Genomic DNA, 21,682 nt, shown 5'->3' on the forward strand with positions numbered 1-21,682 from the left:
AAAATGCTTAGATTGCAACCGAATCTGAGGATAGGACGAGAGTAAAATTATTGCACGAAAAAAGGTCACTTTTATCGGAAGGAAGGGAGAGCAGAGTCAAAAAATCTACAAAATGGTTCTTGAACTATTTAAATTTCCTTTAAAAAAAGGGATATACTTAAAACAGTGAGGTGGGGGGGGCAGGGACGGACTGGCCGGGGTGGCGATGGGGCGATCGCCCCACTTTCATCGGCCAAAAGGGGCCCCTCCGGGGCCTCTTTTGGCCGATTTGAAGGGCCGTATTTCGCCGTTTCGAAGAAGCGCCCGAGGGCTTTTTCGGTTCGTCCTCGAGAAAGGGCCCCGAGACTCCTGAGAGGACAGGACACTTTATTGCCGATTCGGAGAGCGCCCTGAAGGAGCTTTTTTATGCCGTATCTAAGGGCGTTGCATTTTGAGAGCCCTTTTTTCTGATTCGAATAAGTCCAAAGGGGTCCTTTCTTGTCATTTCGGAAGAGCCCATTTATTGCCGATTCGAAGAAGACTCGATGGAGCCTTTTTTTGCCGCTTCTAAGGACCTTAAAAGAGCCCCTTTATCTGATTCGAAGGAGTCCTTTTTTGCCGTTTCCAAGGGACCATTTATTGCCGATTTGAAGAGGCCTTGATTATACCGCCTCTAAGGACCTTCAAGGCACCGGGCTCTTTATCGCCGATTCGATAAAAGGGTCCTTTTTGCCGGGGGCCCTTTGGTACTGATTCAGAGAGGCCTCGAGGGCGCATTTCTATGCAATTTTGAACTTTGGAGGCCCCTAGTAGGGAACCTTTCCTACCTTCCTCAAGGGATTTCGTAGGGGCCTTCGGCGATTTTTCCCCCTTTAGCGAAATCCATAATGGGGGCTGTCCATATAATACGTAACGCAGTTTTTCCGATTTTTTTACCCCCATCCCCCCTCCGTAACGCATCGTAACGCAAGCTCGAACCATCCCCCCCCTCAAAAAAAATAAATAAATACGTAACACAAGCCTCGCCCCTCCCCCCTATTTTGGTCAGTTTTTTAAATTAACAAGGAAAAAAAGGTCTTACGGCAAAAAAGAGTTACGTAACGTTGGGCTTGACCCCCCCCCTCCTCCCCCCTTAATACGTTACGTATTGTATGGGCAGCCCCAATGACTTTTTTCTAATTCAAAAATTCCCGCGACATAAGGCCTCTTTTGACACATTTAAGACGCGCGTGCGAGTCGATTCCTTCAAATACCATAGGGCTACTTCACTCACTCACAAGGCTCGAGGCTTGTCTGGATCGCGAATGCCGCCGGCGCCACACAGTTGTCATTAGTGTATGGCTCGATATTACAAGACCGGTAAAGTGTGAAAAACCAATGGGAATGTGAACAATCCGAGCGTCAAGACTTTTTCGTAAAACTGTGTTTCTATTTCCAGTTTAATTAACACAATAATTTTCAAAGTGTCAGATTTTTGTCAATTTTTTGTTTGTATTTTTATTTTCATTCTTATTTTTATTTCGATGGCTAAATTCTGAAAACACGTATCTCGGAATCCGCATCATTAACTCATGAATCCTGAGACTCATAAGGATACACGCAAAACATGAGCATCCTTACGAGTCTCAGGGTTCATGATGCGGATTCCGAGTTACGTGTTTTCAGAATTTAACCATCGATTTATTCATTTATTACGCGTCATTTAACTAGTAAACGGCACTGATTTTTCTATGAGCAGAGCGAAGAAAGGATCCAATAAAACGTTCAAAAAAAATTAAGACAGTTGTCAATTTTGGCGGCTAAAAAGTACATTTAAAAAAAACAAACGAACAAAAAAATCCGAACTGTGTTTTTCAGAATGTGTTCTTTTTAGACTGTCACTATTACTATTCTACTTGATTCTATGTATCTTCTGTATACTAATTTAGCTTTGGCACAATTTTTCGTTGGAAGAGGAAAATAAAAGTTGAATTCCAAGTATACAACGGATTCTCATTTTTTCATCCAGTTTAAGTAAAAATATACTAAGTTTTGCATTTCTGGTCTCTTTTTGGATAATGTTTCAAAAATAATATTAAAGAAAAGAATAGGGTCTAAAATAGCGTAAAATTCATTCTAAAAGGGCCTAATTTTCAAAATTTTCCGGAGGAGGGCCCCCGGACCCCCCTTCTACTGGGGGCCCCCCAGACCCCCCTAGGGGCCCGCCCCATACTTAATTTAGGGCCAGTCCGCCCCTGGGGGGGGGGGGGGGCGACCCGTTTTGGTTTTGGTTGCTCTCTTCAATTCTGTTTTCCTAGGGAGGAACGCGGTAAAAATATTCGGTAAAATGTTCGGCGAGGTGCACGGCAAAGAATTCTTCAAAAAAGTTCCTACTTTCTGAAAAGTTTCTTCAAATTTTTTCCCACTATCTGTAGGTAGGCAACAAACACAGCACTGCGATGCAGTATCGAGTTTTTGATTGTGGTGTTTCAGAATCTTGGCTATTAATTTACAATTTAGAGAGAAAACTATTGAGTCAGCTCACGGAAAGCAAATTTTTCGTTCACAGCATTTTAGAATCATGAAGAATATTTACGAATTACATACAGCTGCTTTGATCATAACGGAGCGGAAAATCTGAAACATCACGATCGAGAAGTGCCCTTCCTGTACCCAATGCCCAGTGCTCCAATTCGTCGCATCCACTCCATTTCAAGGTTGCCAAATTGACTCGGACAATTAATTCATTTTACAGAAATGTACCTGTGCAATTTTACTGAAAATTCTTTCCGATTTTTGCATGAAATCTGAGGATATAAAATCATTGACATTCCTAGTTAGAAATGCTAAAGATTCTCTTAATAAAAAAATGTAATTAGCGATTCTCCATGAGGGAAACTACGAATTTAACCATCTAAATGTAATTTATTGAAATCTAGGCTACTTGGGCAACCAAATCTTCTTGGTAAGAATTTTTGTGATAAAAGCTGCAAGTGACTTATCGAATCAACACCGATGGGCATATGCATAAAATTACTTCTAGAACGACTCAAAACTATATCCTCAAATCAAACATCATAAAAATACCACGAAAAAAGGCTGCAAAAATCCATACAATGACAAGTGACATGAATGAGATAATAGTAACCCAACTAAATTGTGGACAATTTAAAAATATCGAGAAAATCGGAATGAGCAATCAGGGGGTATAAATTTTTCTAGGCCTCCACAGTTTTCGGCATCGCGCTGGGTTTTCACTAAAAGGTCATCGACGCGCTGGTCAAAATTTTGTTGGAATTTTTGTTAGTTGAGGTGTTGGGCGTAAAAAAGGCATTACTTGGTTGCGCTGTGTCAGAATCTCCACTAGTAATTGTATGTTTCAGGGAGGAAACGGTTGAATTTTCTGACTTAGTTTTAAGCAATGTAAAATCATAAAGAAAATTTAGTAGAAGTTTTAACGAATTCCATGCATTTACTTTAATTAAAGTGGATAAAAAGTTAAACTAAGATCCTGAGACAACGCAACCAAGAAAGGCCCTTTCTGCATCCAGCGCCTCAATTCTAGAATAAGTGCTAGAGTTGTATTACTTCACCAGAGTTGAAAATCTGAAAAATCTGACAAATATAATTCTCAGCCTCCAAAATTTTTGCACCCTTTTAAACAATCGCCTCCCGGGGAATTTCAAGTCTCACACCACACGTAACCACAACTCCCTCGAAGAGATACAATTTTAGTGCGATATAAATGCAAGCAACTCACCAAATTAATACTACTGAAGCGCGTGCTCAGGAACAGCATGACTTCCAAAACGACATCCTCCAACCGAAAATCATGAAAGTGTCACGGGAGAAAAGCTACCGAACACTCTCACAATGACAACCGACAAGAGTGAGGAAATACTAACCCCACTGACGGTGGTACTTAGCACACTATATAATTTGACAGTACTGTATAACTGAGAAGTAGCGTTTCAAAATCACGAATTCTTATATCTGGGCGGCGAAATATCGACTTTTACAGGAAAAATCAGCTCATCAAAATCACAAGCTATTGTAGAGAGGTGAACCGCCTCCCTCGGTTTAACGTGCCCGACTGTGACACGTGCACGACGTCTTACTTGACGCGTTGGATCAGTCTCCGGAGGGGGGGAGGGGGCTATTATAGGGGTGGTGGTCACTGCGTATCCAGATAAGCTGAACATCCGCTCTGCAGGTTCTCGGTTTTGCGACCGGTCGGCGCGGTGTCGGAGAAGATTCTCGTATAGAGAATTCGAGACCCAGAAGGAAGATGAGATTGGTAGTTCAAGAGAGGTAGTGCCCAGGTGGTCCGAGTATGATAATGACAAAACACCCGCCTGGGACATTCATTCGAGCAAATTACGCCAAGAAAACTTGCGAAAGGAAGGGCCGGACAGACTGATCACACCTCCCTCAACGCATGAATATCCATCCACCCTACCTCGCTGAGAAAAGACGCCGCGCCGTATGTACAATCGAGAGTTACCAAATTTCTTTTAATAAACGGTTTTTTCTTAAGGACAGTAATGAATAATACATTTTGAAATTTTTAAATAATTTAGATCTGCAGATTGCAGATAAAATTCTCTGAATAATTATAGGGAAAATATTTACGAATTTCCTTGAGAATTCGTATTTCAACCGAGGAAATTTCGCAACGTTTGAAGGCTCATACGGCGTTCTTCTTCAGCAGCTATGCTTCCCCGGCAGCTATGTTACAAAGTATTACGTGGCGCAAGAAAAGCGTTTGCCCAAGGAGGCTGTTGCGTCCGAATCTTGAAAGGGAGTAGAGTTGTGCGGGAGGAATAGTTGAAAAGCAGGCAGGTTGTGACAGGCTCGGACTGGCCATAAGGCCAATCTGCCATTGGCAGATACGCCTTTGCGCGCCGAAAACGCGCCCCTCTAACAGATAGCAAAATAAGAAGAAAAAAAATTACGACCGAGAATATGTGAGAGAAACTTCTTAAATGAACGGAAGAAGAGAGACTTAGGAGTAAAGAAAGGTGCTTTAATGCATGATAGTGGTGAACAGAGGTCCAAGAACTACTTTTTGAAGCGTAAACAATTTTCTGTGAAATTGTCACCTTCTTCTTGACATACAGGCGCTTTAACAATCACCCTTCTTCATTCGCTATGTGTAACTCCCTTAGAAGCGATAGTCGGTTCGATTTGTAGACATGCGCAATGCGCATCCTTTATAGACCTTTTAAGAGACCTCTAAACATATTTCCTTCTTTTCAGATGACTATTGATTTGGACACACCATAACATAGCTCGGGCAAACTTAACCTTAATTATTTATCTCGAAATTCAAAAATAAGAGACATCTAAAATGTAAACGCAATACAACTATTCGCGCAAGATGGATGTCCACATTACATATGAAAAATTTAAGACGCGATGCCGTGAGTCGTGAACTCGCAATGCTCTGCTCTAGTTTGAAGCAACATTACAAATAAGACAAACGCAAACAAACACAATATGGAAATAAAGCGAGGGAAAGGATGCGTGTTAACGACGGCGCAGAGATACAACTATTCGTATTTGATAGACGTCCGTGCTGCATCTGAAAAATTGAAGGCGCGATGACGCGAAGCGTGAGCTCTCAATGCTGTGCTTCACGTTCAATTTTGCAATTTTTACTCCGTGCGATCAATAGACTTTGAACCTGAAAATAGCGAAAACTTGTGTTGATTTGCCAAAATTTTCTGAACCTCTCTCCACGTAGGGAATACCCTACCAGGAAATATCACAATACGCCCCTTTAACCAGCCAAGGGTCTACGCCCCCAGATGCGAGCTAGTCCGACCCTGGGTTGTAAGTTTTGTTGAGACGGAGGGGTAAGCAGATTTTTGAAAAAACTGCAAAACTGCCCTTAAAACTTTTTGGGGAGCACAGAAGGGGCACAGAATTTCGTTTGCTCACTCAATTTTCTCTTTTTTTCTGCTTGATGGGTCTCTCCTTTGATGTTTTATATCAATATTATTGTTCTCAAGGATAAACCCTCACAGTGATTGGTAACTATGGGGTTCGGCATTGGCAAAACTTCAATCATCAAACGTGTAAAAATAGGGAAATCTTCGGAACACTCTGCTTTTCGATATCGTATACAGCTGGTCGATGAATCTTTGATTGCAGAAGCAGCCGAATTTATGGATGAATATTTCATCGCAAATAGCAACCTTGAAAACTCTTATGGTAAGTGAGGATATTTAAGAATCTTACAGCATTAAAAGTTCCTTGGACGTAGCTATAATAAAAGAGATCGATGGAATTATAAGGTTTTAAATTTAATTGGACTGGGAAAATAAACTCCGATGACCTTTTCTATGAGTTCTATTTGAGCAGTATATTGAAGAAATTGACAACTTATATTTTTCAATTGTGCTTCATGGATGCTTTTCTCGCGCGGCGGATGTATTTAAATACACCATGCATTCACAAGTCAGGCGCAGAACTGGAATTTCATCACATCCTCAATTCAAGTTTTAAAAATTTTTACGCGCAAACTTAGCAAAATTTGACTTCGAAATTGTGTTTCTTTTTTAAGATGCAACTGAGGAAATCTGCGGATGGTTATAAAGCGTAATTTGCTTAATATTTCTGTGAGGACATAAAATAAGGTAGGACATTGGGCTATGCGGAATGCAGTTGGATTAATGCAGGTCAAATCGGTTCATTTCGTGTCGGGTGAGACGTGAGACATGCATTATTACTTTTCTTTTTACGTCAGATCTGCTTTCTGGTGCTGACGGCAGCCGAATCAAATTGCTTCCGGAATGAAAATCTCTAAAGCTCTGTATTGAACACAAAATTAAGCCTTATTGTCCTCAGTAGGAGATTGGGAATCCTGTTAAATTCGTCGTATCCCTCGCGAAAGAACGTAACTTCATTTCAATGTTGCCAAATTTTACCTCGCAAATGGCATATTAACTAGGAGAATCTTCGGCGTTCTTACCTGAAAGTTTCACTGATTTTTCTCAGAATTCACGCAAAAATCGGGAAATTTTTTGATAAAAATCACACAGGCACAACTCTATAAGATAAATTAATTGTTTGAGTCAATTTGGCAACCTTGGAATGGAGTTACGTTCCTTCGTGCCGGACACGACGAATTACCGCTTTCGGTTATCAATTCAGTTCATGGACGATCTGCTGTTAACAGCGCCTGAATACAGCTATTCGTTCTTAATGGATGCCTGTGTTGCATGCGCTAAAAATGAAGGCGTTTTATGTTTTCTGGCGCAAGCAGCAATACATTTCGCGTTACGCAGCGACAAGCGCGGGGAGTCGGGGACGCGCCACACTGCTTGTGCGTCTTTCCAAAATTGCCACTGCTTCCCGCCCCTGTATACAAACCTACAGCCTGATTTTTGAAACTATTTCGATACTATACGACAACATATAGCGCTATCTTAATCATGCAATATATCGAAATTCGTTGTCTTATCGGGCTGCTTTAAACTTTCAATAATCAGCCCGCAGATTAGAATCCGAGTTTAGAATAGAAACAGGATATATTACAGGAAGTGAGAATGAACAATTCAAATAAACGAAGAACATACCTCGTGGGAGAGGAAGGTATAAGAATCTTAATTTTGAAAATGTTTTAAGGTTTCGATACGTAGTCACACAGAAAAAAAAATTGCTGATTCAACAATTCAATTGCTAAAAACAGTGAGTGCAATGTTTCAACGCAGATTTTACAACAAAAAAATGCTACTTTAACCCCCCCCCCCCGTGGTTAAATTAGTTTACAATGTGATTAAAGTAGCATATTTTTGTTGTAAAATCTGCGTTGAAACATTGCACTCACTATTTTTAGCAATTGAATTGGTGAATCAGCAATTTTTTTTTCCGTGCACATCCAATGCTATGTAAACTCTATTTTCGATCAATGTGTAACCATTTTTAGGAACGAATATTATTCCCATTGTGATAATTCCTTATTTCTATTCCTCAAACACAACGTACAGAACTGACAAAACCGTTTATATTTAGAAAAGATACACCTCTCTCGAGATTCACATTCTTTCGTTTTATCTATTGCCCTCTTTAGAGGTGTAAATGGCCTTAGATGCTAAAGCACCGCTTTAAAATAAAATTATTTTACTACTACCACTTCATTTGAGCGTTTACAGATTCCGTTGACGACGAGGAAATGATTGACAAAAACTATTCGTTCTGGAGAGTGCCACTGTCTGAGGGCATATCACTTGCAGCGTTTTTGGAAGATGATGAGGACGATGAAAGCCGCATGATTTGTTGCAGTGTACTTGGAGTGGAGAAAAAAGAAGAAAAACCTGTTGTGTCAAAAGTAAGAATGATTCTCTTCAATAATGCAATTTATGGGTTGAAATTTTGGCCCCGTGATTGTTGAAAATTCTTTACTGGCATTTTGCATCTAGCATTCTAGCAATGAGCTAGAGCCCAGATTGTTAGAGGATAGAAGACTACTCTAATGTCGAAGTCGTAAAAAAAAATGCATGCGTATTGCGTAATGACTATAGTTTTACTTTAAATGCATAATATCTCAAATGTTTCAAATACTGCACCTATGCGCCTTGTCCTTCAAGCCCCTAAAATAATCAGTCCATCATTTTCCCATTAGTCCATGGCAACCACCCCTTTGAACCTATAAGATCGCTCTATTTCTTCTTTGTCCTCGTTGTCTATCTCTTTGTCTATCAATTTCTTTGAACAACCCGCTAAACCTCTTGTTCCCGCCACCTTGTTGGCAACCACCCCTTTGAACCAATGAGATCGCTCTATTTTCTCTTTGTCTTCTTTGTCTATTGCTCCGTCTATCGATATTTCTATAATTAACCCGCTGACCTTCTTGTTCCAGCCTGAGAAACCCTCTAAGAGGGTAGAACAAATACTCCAGACTCAAGAGGACCTTATAGGAAAAGCTGACGTATTCTCATTGTTCAATTGCGACGCGTACGTCACAGGACACGGCATGGCGACGGCGCCGAAGTTCCAACGGCGCGGGATTGGTGAAGAGATGTTGCGGGCGCGTTCCCAAATTTGCAGGCTTACCAACATCCCAGTCAGTGCCGCCGTATTTACCGGGGAAGCCTCCCAGAAGCTCGCCAAGAAATGCGGCTACGAGACACTCGCCGAGCTGGATCTCACGACTTACCGCATCGACGGCAAACTCATCTACCCGAACCCGGATTGGCCTGTCATCAAGTGGATGGCAGCTCGATATTTCTAAATAGACAGCCTTTAGAGATATAGTAGTGAATAGGACATAGATGCCTAAATAAGACTGTGGTTTCAAGAAAACTGGAATAGTTTTGTCGCCGTTACAGCGAAAACACATTTTTCGGTCATATTGTTAGTTGTTACGATAATCACTCGATTTTTTTTTTTTCATTAATCTACACAGGAGTACGTCGGTACGTGTCAAAACGTTTTTCAACGATTTATTACTCTACTTTTAAATTTTAACATATAAATGGCCGAAAATGTGCTGTCTGTTACGCTGACTTTTTACCGCGTAACAGATAGCACATTTTCGGAATTTACCCAATAGTAAGTGAAAAGTAGAGCAAAAAATCGTTAGAAAGTATCAAAGGCGTAACTCTTTGAAGATTAATGCGAAAAAATTCGAGTAGTTATCATTAGTACTAAAAATACGATAGAAAAATGTGTTGTCTGTTACGGTGAAAAAATTATTCCAGTTATCGTGAAACCACCCAAGAAAAGTATGGATACTGAGTTATTTGTAACCAATTTTTTGCCCCCTCAGGAACATTACATGGTAGCGATTCTGAGGGACAGAGGGAGGGGGGTTCCCAACCTGGTTATTATCTGCTGCACTTGTTACCAACCTTAAGATTCTGGGTTGTAGAGATCTTTTTGAATTTGATGCACAAACTTGATTTCAAAACTGAGTGCGCGTATGACTGTAAGATTTGAATAATGTAATATGAATGAAGCGAATAAAATATCATTTTCAGCCATTTTGAATCACATGCATGCGTGCATTATCCGTCATTCGTCCAAATTCCATGAGATATTCAACAGGACCAATTTTAAGATGGATTTCATCTGTTCTAATTTTTATCGAGAACCTTTGGTATATCGATGTATTACGGGATTTCCTTAGTAAAATAAGGAAAATATGTGGACAAATAAGGAAATCTTGGCACATGTCCAGCCCCAAATTTTGTTTTTTGCCTCTTTTTAAAGCCAGACTAGACGCAGTCCACATTTTAGGAGGAAAAATCCAGAAGAACATCCACTAATATATACTTACCAGACTTTATTGAGCTACAGATGCGTCATTGCACATGGAAAATCATATCTACACGTGAATTCAGGTTTGTGTTATTACAGATATTACCTATCGCATTTTATTTCTTGAAAGACGAATGGTCATCGTTTTCGTTCCAATTCCATGTGATTCATCAGGATTTTTCTTTGAAAATTTCGCCTAAACGTCAAAATCACTCAGTTTTCCCGAAATAAAAAACAATTTTCTGACAAAGGACGTCTCATTCAAGTAGGTTAAAGGAAACTCTACATTTTATATTCGGATACCTAATTTGTATGCTATTTCAAGGACCGGAAACGTGTAATTCATTTAAAGAATGCATTACTCGGAAAATTGACAATGTCACGATAAAAATCAGTAATGGTTTAATTCATCAGCACCATGGACAAAGCTGGAATTAATTTAAAGTATATAAATGAAACAATCAAAGCTTCAGTTACTGTCGCCTGCGACAGATACCAAAGGAATTTCATTACAGCTGCTGGATGCAATTATTCGGGCTCCACGGATGTCCGTGTTGCATACGCACAAAAGTGAAGGCGTTTTGACTTCAGACACTAACCGCCTCACTGGCGGCGTTCAGCGTAGCGAATGAGTGAATGTGGATTAATAGAAGCTCATAAGGATGTTATTATAGAACGTTGAGATTCCAAAAGTGGTTTCATTGAATTCCTCAAAAAATTTTCCTCAACAATCAACCCATAAAATTAATAATGTGAAGAAATGAACATCAAAATGTGCAGTTTTAGTCGTAAATTTCATGTCCAACATCTCTGAAAGGCTAGTTTCATAGAGATTTATCGCGAGAATCTAATATCACAAAGTGCCTGAAATTACAAACTGATTGCGGTAGACGCACTCATACGACAGTGTGTTGGAGTTTTTTTGCCAACGTGCGTTAAAAAATTCAGCATAAAGCTGAAAAGCTGAAATTCTTTAACGCACGTTGGCAAAAAAAAACTCCAACATACTGCATGAAATTCTTTATTTTTGCTCCGAAGACATCGCATACGCATGAATGATTGCTCTACAAATCAGACGTATCACTTCACGGGATTAAAACTTACATTAACCTGTATGTACGTACATATAGCTAGCTATATGTGCATAGGAGTTATTTTTGTATGAAAAATGAAGAATCAAACGCTATCTGCAATTTTGGACCTTGCAGTGAAGCCCGTCATTGGCGCCGCGAGCCGCGGGTAAAGCGGTGAGTGCGTGAACAGTAAAAACGCCTTCACTCTCGTGAGTATCCAATACGGACATCCATTGAGCCCGAATAGTTGCATCCGGGAGTTGGAATTACATTTGTATCGTGTTCGTTGCATTCGACACTAACCAAGCGCTTCGCTTGTTTTTCTTTCACCGTAACTTAATCCCGGTGTTGTCAATTATACCGCTGAGCTAACTATTGCTGGTTTATGTGACGTTGTTAATTTTCCGAATGATGCTTTGATTTTTTATGTCGAGGTACCGAAAGTAGTGACTATAATCACTCGTTAATTCATGCTTTTTCGTGGTCCTCTCTTGTGTCGCTTTTTAGTTTCAGGTTGTTCCAATTTAAATTAAGTTTGCACCAGGTGAAAAAACGCATGAATCCGGCCTTGAGTTTAGCATCAAAAATAAATACAAGAATCAAGATAGCGGATCCTCTGTCGCATTCTGAAAGTGTGTAAATTTATTTCGCGAGTACTCTACCATTAATACTGCATTTAAAAACGTCAGTGTATGAGCGGGCTCAAGAGAGTAATAGGAAATTTGAAATACTGCCATGACCTTGCCTTGCGAGCGTATTTTTCGCCTATCTCGACATTTAAGTCAACTTGCGAGTGCGTGTGTGTACACGCATTTTCACGCCTAATCGATGGGCCTAATTTTGAAGCACGGACTCTTATCTCTAGAACTCGCTCTCAAGTTCGCACTCAATTATATTATTTTTCCTGGTTGCCTCTCCATTACTTACGCTTTCAAAAGTTCTAGGTCGAGGAAAAATATTTTGAAAGTGCTTACAGTCGTTGAATGTTGTCCTGAACATCCAGGATTCCGGAGAAGTATAACATCAACCCTTTACTCGGTTTTTATGTGATGCGTCATTGGTGCATTTTTGTTTAACTCATTGTCAGTCCTTATGTAGGAGCAACTGGTTGGTTTAAAAATAAGAAATGCATCCTTTTTAAAATTTCCGATTTATTCAGGCACGACCTCCGAGGTATATACTGTGTAGAACATGCGATTGGGTATATGCTGCCGTGCTAAGGAAAAACGCCGTATGAACATTCGAGAGTTGCCAAATTTCCTTCGATAAAATGTTTATGTCTTAGGAAAGTTATGAATATTTTTCTTTGAAATTTTCAGAATCTTTAGGTGAAATTGCGAACAAAATTATCTGAAAAATTGGGCGGAAAATATTCGTAAATTTCCCAGGAAATTTGGCAACAACCGAAGGCTCATACGGCGTTCTTCCTTAGCACGGCAGTAAGGAAAAGGGACCAAAGGGTGAAAAAGACAAAATTGGAGACGAATGTACCATTTTTTAGAAGAATTACTTAATTTCATACCATTTGACAAAAGAAATACTCGAATATTTCAAATGTACTGTAGAGCGCTCCAGAGTTTGTGTTCCAAAGGAAAAAGTAATTAAAGATGAAGCCACACATCATCACCTCCCTGGTGAAAATTGGCAATAGAATCTGTGTTCCAAAATACCATAGATCTACAGCCGGCTGTAAGATTTCCAATAGCTCCTATAGCCGGCAACACAATTTCTAATAGCCCTTTACAGCCGATGGCGATTAAGCAACAGCCTGGCGATGAAGTGTATGCTAAACGTTACTAATTACGGATGCTAGGACTTAATGAGTTTTTGGAATATTTCTCTCTTTTTGGGCCGTAGTATCTTGATTTATTTTGCGAGGAAAGCTCCGTAATTTTGATGGATGCCTGTCATTACTAATAAATTAGAGCGCCTTCAGTTTCGTATGATACTGTGCAATACCTCTGGTGTGAAATAGTTGCTTCTAGCGCCGTGGCAGGCGGGCAGCGAACGCGAAACGCGCATTGGCGCCTACAAACCTAACAGGGATACTTTACGCGTTGCGCAATGCGTGAAGTATCCCTGTTAGGTTTGTAGGCGCCAGTGCGTCGCCGCTCCGCTTTGTGTTAGGCTCTAATATTTAATCTGGCGGAGTCAGCGTTTTTCAACCCATGATTTTGAAATGTTTGCACATTCTGTATGGATCATTCTCATTTTAATTGATGAAAAAAAAAATATGTAGTAAAGGAAAATATAATGTGCGTTTTGTAAATATTAAGGTGATTCCGTGCAAACTTAAGGCTTTACAAAGCACACGAATTTCTACAAAATTTCTTATAGCCTTTTATAGCCAATGGAAAAAAAGCAACAGCCAGGCGATAAAGTGTAAAGCCCGGCGATAGGAACTATTTTTTATCGCTTCGTGTAGCCCGGCCGTATGATTTTTTCCACTTTCTACAGCCAGCTATATGATTTTCTATCGCCTTCTTTAGTCGGCTATAAGAACTCCTATGGTATTTTGAAACGCAGCTCCTATCGCCAATTTTTACCAGGGCTGCCGGCCAAAGTATCGCAAGTGCCATGCGATGTTTCAAAATTTCCGCCGCCATTTTAATGCTTCACAGAGAAATATTGTTGGTTGATCTGTTTGAAAATTTTACTGAATTTTATCAGCTAGCACAAAGAAATTTCAATAAAATTTTCGGACAGCTACGTTGAACAATTTCTCTGTAAAAAAAAAATGGCGGCGGAAATTTTGAGACTTCACATGGCGCTTGTGCACGAAAAAAAAAGTCAGGGGTTATCTCCAAAATTGTTCTACTACCCAAATTTGTTGGATGATATAGACATTTTCAATTAATTTTGGTAGCACCGCAACTCAGATTGGGGTAGTACCGCAACATTTGGGTTAGTAACCTAATTTGTCGGGATACTACTACGATTAATTGGGGTACTACCACAATGACAATGAATCGGGGTATTACCACAGTTAATTGGGAATGTCCATATCATCCAACAGTTGGGACTTAACCCCTACCTCTTTTTTTTCAGTGTGATACTTTGGCCAGAAGGTGACGATATCGACAACTTAGCGTGTGAAGATTTTTACTAATTCACTCACTAGCATGTTCGGTGAGCTATTCTGCCGTGCTAGGGAAGAACGCCGTATGAACATTCGAGAGTTGCCAATTTCCTTCGATAAAAGTTTTACTTTTGCAGAGCGGTATGAATATATTTTTCCTTGAAATTTTCAGGAACTTCAGTTAAAATTGCGAACAAAATTTTCTGAAAAATTGGAAGGAAAATAATCATAAGTCTACCAAGAAATTCCCGTTTTATCAAAGGAAATTTGGCAACGCCTGAATGTTTATACGGCGTTTTTCCTTAGCACGGCATTATTAATTGTCTAGAAATATTACTTAATTTCATACTATTTGCAGACACCCGAAAATTCCCAGAAGTGACTACCTCGTACAGAGCGCTCCAGAGTTCGTGTTCGAAAGATCGCGATGTCGAGAAAAATGTGTTTAAAGATGAAGCTGCATAACAAGAACTTACAATTGGATCGCATTTAGCAGATAGGAACCAGCGCCATTACAATGGTTTCAAAATCGTGCAACTTCTTATTTTCTTTTAAAAATACTCAATATTTGTTCAGTATTCAAATTTATACGATTGTTTTCCTTCAAAATTAAGAATTTTTTGGTGTGAACCAAAAACTCTAGGCTACTCTGAGGGAATTCTTAGAAAAACACAAAGAAGCAATATTTTTACAACGGTGTACTAGCGCTGGTTCCTTCTTGCTGAATGCGATCCAATTAGCTTCCAAAGAGTTCTACTAATCCACACACTGGCATGGCATGTTCAGTGGGCTATAACCGTCCCAACGTTAAATTCGGCGGCAGTGAATTAAGCAGACCCACTAAATTCACCCACTCCGCATCGAGGGGGGCCGGAGCGGGGGGCCCGAAAGTGGCGGTGGCGTGTGGCGGGGGCGGCGGGGTGGGGCGCGGCGCTGCGTGGCGGTTGTAAACTGCAGCCGTGCAGTCTTCGCCGAGGTGCCCCAACGTCAGTACAGTCGGCGCGACCTCCTCGCGTCCGCCGCCGTCGTCGTCGTAACAAGCTCCACGTGCGGTCGATCGGTTGCGTAACCCGCTTTTCCTTGACTCACACGCGTCCGTGTGGAGTTCGTCCAGAACCCACTCCGCGATTTCCCGGATCCGCAAGTGCTGTGCTATACTCAAGCGATTTCCCGCGCGGGGGAAGGAAATACTCGGTGCGGTGTGCTGTGTGGTAGTGCGGCATGGCCATGGATAGCCCCGACTTTGTGCTTTTGTCCAGCGATCAGACGCTCACGTTACGGGAGACGCATATCTCGTAAGTACTACGCACACCAACACAATTTGAGGGGCTTGGAGGACAAAGCGCATAAGTGCGGTTTTTGAAAAAATTGAGATGTTAATGATTCAATTAAAACTAGTCTTAATGCGCATATTCTGTGACAAATTCGCGGGTTGATTAATTGATAGACAAAGCAATAGACAGCGAAAACAAAGAGAAAATACGGAGATCTCATCGGTTCAAAGGGGTGATTTTTACAAACTATTGGGGAAATGATGGACTGATTATTTGAGGGGTTTGGAGGACAAGGCGTGTAAGGGTAGTTTTTGAAAACTTTGAGAGATCAATGATTTCAAGGAAAACAAGTCTTAATGCATATTCTGTAACAAATTCGCTCCCGAATTCCAATTTTCAAGCATCGAAAAGTCAGTTTACAATTTCTTTTCGCCTTAAGGATCCATGTAATTCCGAAATTTCGAACACGTATTTCTCGAAATAGCCGAAACTGCATTTAGGCGCGGGCCTTGTCCTCCAAGCCCTTCAATTCTGGTATAGTCTAGTATGTTAAACAATCACCAGTTTATTTAATTTAATTTATCCATACTGTCGTGCTAAGGAAAAACGCCGTATGAACCTTCAGGTGTAGCCAAATATCCTTTGCTAAAACACGAATTTCCTGGTAAACATATGAATATTTTTATTCCGATTTTTCACATAAATTTGATCCCAATCTCACCCAAAGTTGCTGAAAAAGTCAAGGAAAAGTATCCATAACTTGCCGCAAAAATAAACATTTTATCAAGGGAAATTTGGCAACTCTTGAATGTTAATGCGGCGTTCTTTCTAAGCATTGCAGAATGGTGCTGAGTTAAAATACAGATCGGTGGCCAAAGTGCGAAACCACGTAACTCCGTTTACGACGTCGCAAACTTCCTGTTATAATTTTTTTTAAAAAAAAAAAAAAAAAAAAAAAAAAAAAAAAAAAAAAAAAAAAAAAAACTAGTCAACGTAATTTCTCGAAAACGCCCCTGATTCTACTTCTCTATCAGCAGAATATTCTGTATTTTCCAGCTATAAAGTCAGTTTGTTCCTGTTCGAGAAATTAAAATAAGAGCGGAAATTTTGAGAAATCTCAATGGGGATACGCGGTTCCGCACTTTGACCATCGATGTGTGATGCAATCTGGAAAATTAAAAATGTTATAGTTGCTTGATCTTTTGGCGTCATCACACGGCCAGCAGCGCATCGATCGCGATAAGTTGTATTTCGGTCGGTAGAATATCGCGATTTCATCACCGATAATTTAGCGCGATATTATCGAACCAAAAATTACAACGTGTCGTGATTAAATTGCTGTAAAATCACAACTTTATTGCGATGAACTACGATGTTTTCGTTGACAAGTGCTACCTAAGGGAGGGAAATTTGATGGTTGACATGAGTCAGAATTTGAAATTACTTAGACTCAAAATGGACCAAGGACGAGTTTTCAAAACCGCTCGTCGAAATTTTTGAAAAAGTTTACCGTCGAGAAATCCACCTTGAAAGTTCTGACCTTGAGAGGGACGTTAAGGGTTTAAAGTTCTCGTTCCGATGATTCTGTATTAAATCATTAGCTCCAATCAAACAAATCCGGTTTTTTGGAAATTTTGATGGGATTCCTCAATACCAAGAACAATCCGGAACTTTAGGCCAATAAATCAATTACTCTTGGCGTTCTGAACCTTCGATAGAAATTTCCAAAGATCCTGCCTTTTTCGGCCCATGTTCAGTTCATATGTTGCCCCCCCCCCCAACCCTCACAGGTCGTCTTCCCTGTTTTTTATTGTGAAAGACTAATATGGTTCTTTGCGCAGTTAATCTTCAAACCTTGTGGGAAAAACATTAAAAATAAATAAATAAAGGGCGAAAACTAAGGCGAAAAAAATAAATAAAGATTGTTATAATACCTGCCCTGATGTTGAGTTTCTACGTCCATTTATGAGAGAAATATTGCTCTCTGAAAATTTGGACGATGTCATTCATACCTAGAAAAAACATACGACCACTTTCTTTCAATTTAATTTTAAGTGAAATTAATTTCTGTAAAAATTATACCTTAAAAAATTCTGCGTGAAAAAGTATAAAATATTCAATGAATCATTTGCGCGCCTATAATGGAAATGCTTCAGGAAGTTTGCAATGAATGCTTCAGGATTGGCAAGTAAGCCAATTAATGCTTGAAGAAAAAAATCTGATAAATTTTCCCAATTTCTTAGAAAAATTATATACTAGGGAAAACCCTATACTGGGGGTTGATCTACCTATTAAGATTTGTTGACACTTTCTTAATTTACTTTAATAGGTTACCTCACAAAAGAGCGTCTTTGAAATTTATTCGTCAGCACAGTTTTTTTTAAAAAGTTGTCCTCCTAAAATTCTGAAATTCAAGTTTTGAAATAAGTTCTTTTCTAAGTCGTTCCTACTGGAGTAAAATGTTGATTATCGCTTCGATTTCATTCATTAATTGCCAATCCTAAAGATTTCACCGGCCGTTTCCAATCCCATTATAAGCGCACAAATAATCCATTGAATATTCAATACCATCATCACGTGAGAGAAGAACTAAGAGGGAATAGTTCGTTCCGGTAGGCGTTTTTTACTGTAATATAGGGGCGCCATGTGCAAGGGGATGAGGTGAAAACTGATCGTTTAACAGTCACGCGTTCCAACAAAGTGATGGGTGAAACTGCAGTTTCGCTTAATCGAAATTGCTGCAAGTGGGCCCCCTAATAATTAGTAGCAAATATTGTGAAAAGGCACTTTTCAAAATTGCTTTAAAATATTTTGAAACCTTCAGCGAAGGTGACTTATCTCGGGTTTTTTTTAGAGTTTTTACGCCCGGTAAAATGTACGTAAAAATCTTTTTAAAACACTGTTAATTTTTTCAGATAGATTCAAGAGTATTTTAACAATGTCCCTTTACAAGACTCAAAAAAAGTTTTCTTTCTTTTGAAATGTAATAGAATTTCTCAAACGTTGTCTTTTTTAAAATTTGCAAGTTTTTTTCTCATTTTTTTGTCAAACTATTGCACAATCGTTACCTCTAAAAAGGTCTTCAAATGTTGACAGTAAACTTGTATTGGCAGATAACAGCCAGTGGCGAGGCGTAAATGATGGATTGTCGATCTTTCCCGATTTGAAGCTTTAGTAAAGAATCGATTATTATGATGTTCGTTGCAAACTTTCTGTTCATCGATCCTTTTCCATAAGTTTAAATGGCAAATCAATCGATGTATCGCAATGCACGTCACGCCACTGATGACTGCAAGTATAAATAACTTTGTTTGCGTTAATGCATCGCTGACAGATAGTTGAAGATTCGAGGGTGGTCCCCACTCGCCATAAACTCAACTTCCATCACAGCCTAAGTCAAAATTGTGACTTATTTTTTAAGCTGATTATAAATATTGCGTCCGACCGCAAATCTACCAGCTTAAAGGTCCCATGCTTTGACCCGTAAATTGATGACATTGCTTTAGATGTAAAAAAAAAGGTTCTTAGCGTAGTTAGCACTCATCAAAAAGTTCCTTGACTCGTGGAGCGATAACTTTTCGAACACTGCTGTCGTGGGGTTGCATACTTAAATTTTGAAGGCGATCTTCTCGTCCGAAAGTGGAAATACTCTCCCTTTGAAGTATCGTGAAGTCTCATGAAGTCTCATGACTTGACGTACCAAGAGTAGCTTTGTTCGTCGTGCTGCTTTTTTAAACTTTCTTTGAGATTGTTTTTCTTTTTGAAATTCTATCACGAAAAATTTTAAACAAACAATTTGTGATTTTTACCAACAGAAAACGAGGAAATTATATAAGGAAGGTCAAAATGTGGTTAATCCCACAGCTATTGTAGCACGCACTGTAAATAGAAGCGCAAAAAAATAAAATAATAATAATAATAATAAAATGTATGAGTTCCAAAAACGTTAAGAGCTCGCGAGGGAAATAGATAGTAGCAGTGGTCGATTGTAGGTCGGGGACCTGTTCAGGTGGTAGTTAGTCGACAGTAATTTTTTGAGAGTAGTCTTTCTCGTTCCTTTTTGGTCTTGCATTCCTCTTGTCGTTGTTTTTTTTTTTTTTTTTTTTTTTTTTTTTTTTTTTTATTGGTATCTAGCGTAATACCTACTTAACTTTTAAACTAAAATAAAATTTATACCGAACGTTTATAAATATTCTATTAAATATAATATATATATGTTTATACTTGTCTTTTCCGATGCCTAAATGTCTTGAATATTTCTGATGTTTTGGCACAATTCTCATCCACTTTAAGAGGAAGTTGAAAACATATTGATCTTTATTAGCTAAATACCAATACTTTGAACAACGCAACAAAGATTTTACGTCGTTTCTATGAAACATGGCTCAATTAATTAATTCTGACACTCGGATTGTAAAGATAGTTAGTATCAATTGATTGAATGTGTCATCAAAGACATGAAGCCAACTTTTACTACATATATCACGAAGGAGATCGTGAACGTAGATATCCATCGTTTACCATTATTCGTCGTTTTTGAAGCGATTACAGGCCCCGCGGAGCCAGTATATATGCGTGGGTGTTGCGAGCTGGCTCGCGCACTGATAGCAAGTATGATCGCCAAGAATGCGACAAGATTCATAAAAAAGAAAGCAATTTGACCTTGAATTGATCGCAATTCTTCAACGTAGCTGTCACTTTCTTCTATACTTGTAATCCACACCGTTCTGAGAAGAGGTCCCAGAGTTTTAATTAGAGAATAATGAAGTTTTTGGTCAACTTATAATTTCTCAAAATTTTGATATCTAAATTTTAGAGACGATTCAGTAAGAATCTATTGCAAACTTACTGATGTGATTGGAAGAGTCTTCTCTTGCGGAAAATGGCTCAACGATGAAACTCAGCATATACGGGGTGAAACAAAAGTTCCGCAACATCAGCATTAGGCATCACTCCTGTAAGTTATGATCATTTTAAGGTACAGACTTGAAATTTTTTGAGTGCTCTTAGATTAGAGGAAATTAATTTTAGCAATTAATAAGGGAATCATCCTGAAAATAGCGAAACAACCCCGGGGTTTATACAAGTAGAAATGATACGGGACTCTTGGATCACCGTATGAAAAATCTCAAACTCGTAACCTCACGATTTGCTTAAAAAAACTGCATCTTTTTAAGGTTTCTCGTTTTCAAAAACGACACCAAGGCAAACACACTTTGATACAGGCAAAGTCAAAGTCACTTCGGTACCAATTAACGTGATAACGTCACGCGCAACTCAGAACGGCCGCCGCACTATGGTCCACAGACCCTATTTAACGGAACTTTAGTCAAATTTTGAGGGTGGAAAAAATTAAAGTTTGGCACTACAGTTTTATCATACATACTCTCATGGATCGTCACCTAAGTTTTCATCGACTAATAATGATTTATAAGATTGTGACGGACCCTAACAACAGAGCGCGCGGTAGGTCTTCATTAGCTGATTGTGAGCCGCATTCGGTGGTGCGTTACAGGGTGTTTATTTTACCGAGTTACGCCTCATCTATGTAAATTTTTGGGCAACATGGATCCACCTGATGGCAAGTGACTTCCTTTTCACCCCGTTTCATTAATTTTGAACCGAAATTTGTATGCTTTTGAACGCTCCAAACATACGCCAAAAAATGCTAGAAATCAGTGAAATTCATAATTTTTAGGAAGCTCTAACTTTTTTTTAATTCTAGTTAATGCTTTGCGGATTGAAAAATCTTGTTCAACATATCCTTGACTTTAAAATGATGCCAATTTAAATTGCGCCTTTTTGCACCTAACGGTCGAAATCAATTTTTTCGGAGTGCACCTCCGTGCATCAAAATGTGGAATATTCCATGCATTTTTGGCATTTTTGCGACTGTTAAATTTTTTCTAGGTACAAAATAAAAGTATTCTGATGTACTTTGATCTACTGAGTCCGAAAATGACCCTTGTTTTTTCTTATCACCTCTCTCTTTTCCGAAAAAGCAACTTTTTCCCGGGAAAATGAGCAATTTT

The 21,682-nt window shown here is 39.3% G+C and overlaps 2 protein-coding genes across 5 annotated transcripts in view; both read left to right on the plus strand.

Moving 5' to 3' along the window:
* The window catches only part of LOC109036522 (uncharacterized), a 38,063-nt gene extending 28,067 nt beyond the window's left edge, over positions 1–9,996 (plus strand). Inside the window, exons 2-4 of one of the 2 annotated variants that reach the window (XM_072301423.1) lie at positions 6,115–6,174; positions 8,118–8,293; positions 8,825–9,996. In XM_072301423.1, the coding sequence (XP_072157524.1) occupies positions 6,129–6,174; positions 8,118–8,293; positions 8,825–9,196 (594 nt within the window). In that variant the 5' untranslated portion in view covers positions 6,115–6,128 and the 3' untranslated portion in view covers positions 9,197–9,996. Of the gene's footprint in view, positions 1–5,878; positions 6,175–8,117; positions 8,294–8,824 lie in introns of those variants that run through there. The other variant, XM_019050801.2, reaches the window with a different exon arrangement.
* Positions 9,997–15,319: 5,323 nt separating this feature from the next.
* The window catches only part of LOC109036494 (5-phosphohydroxy-L-lysine phospho-lyase), a 56,530-nt gene continuing 50,167 nt past the window's right edge, over positions 15,320–21,682 (plus strand). For 2 of the 3 annotated variants that reach the window (XM_019050750.2, XM_019050751.2), the window contains exon 1: positions 15,320–15,671. In XM_019050750.2, coding sequence (XP_018906295.2) covers positions 15,598–15,671 — 74 coding nt within the window. In that variant the 5' untranslated portion in view covers positions 15,320–15,597. The remainder of the gene's footprint in view (positions 15,672–21,682) is intronic. The other variant, XM_019050749.2, reaches the window with a different exon arrangement.

This window comes from Bemisia tabaci, chromosome 6 (genome assembly GCF_918797505.1).
Source record: "Bemisia tabaci chromosome 6, PGI_BMITA_v3".
Taxonomy (NCBI): domain Eukaryota; kingdom Metazoa; phylum Arthropoda; class Insecta; order Hemiptera; family Aleyrodidae; genus Bemisia; species Bemisia tabaci.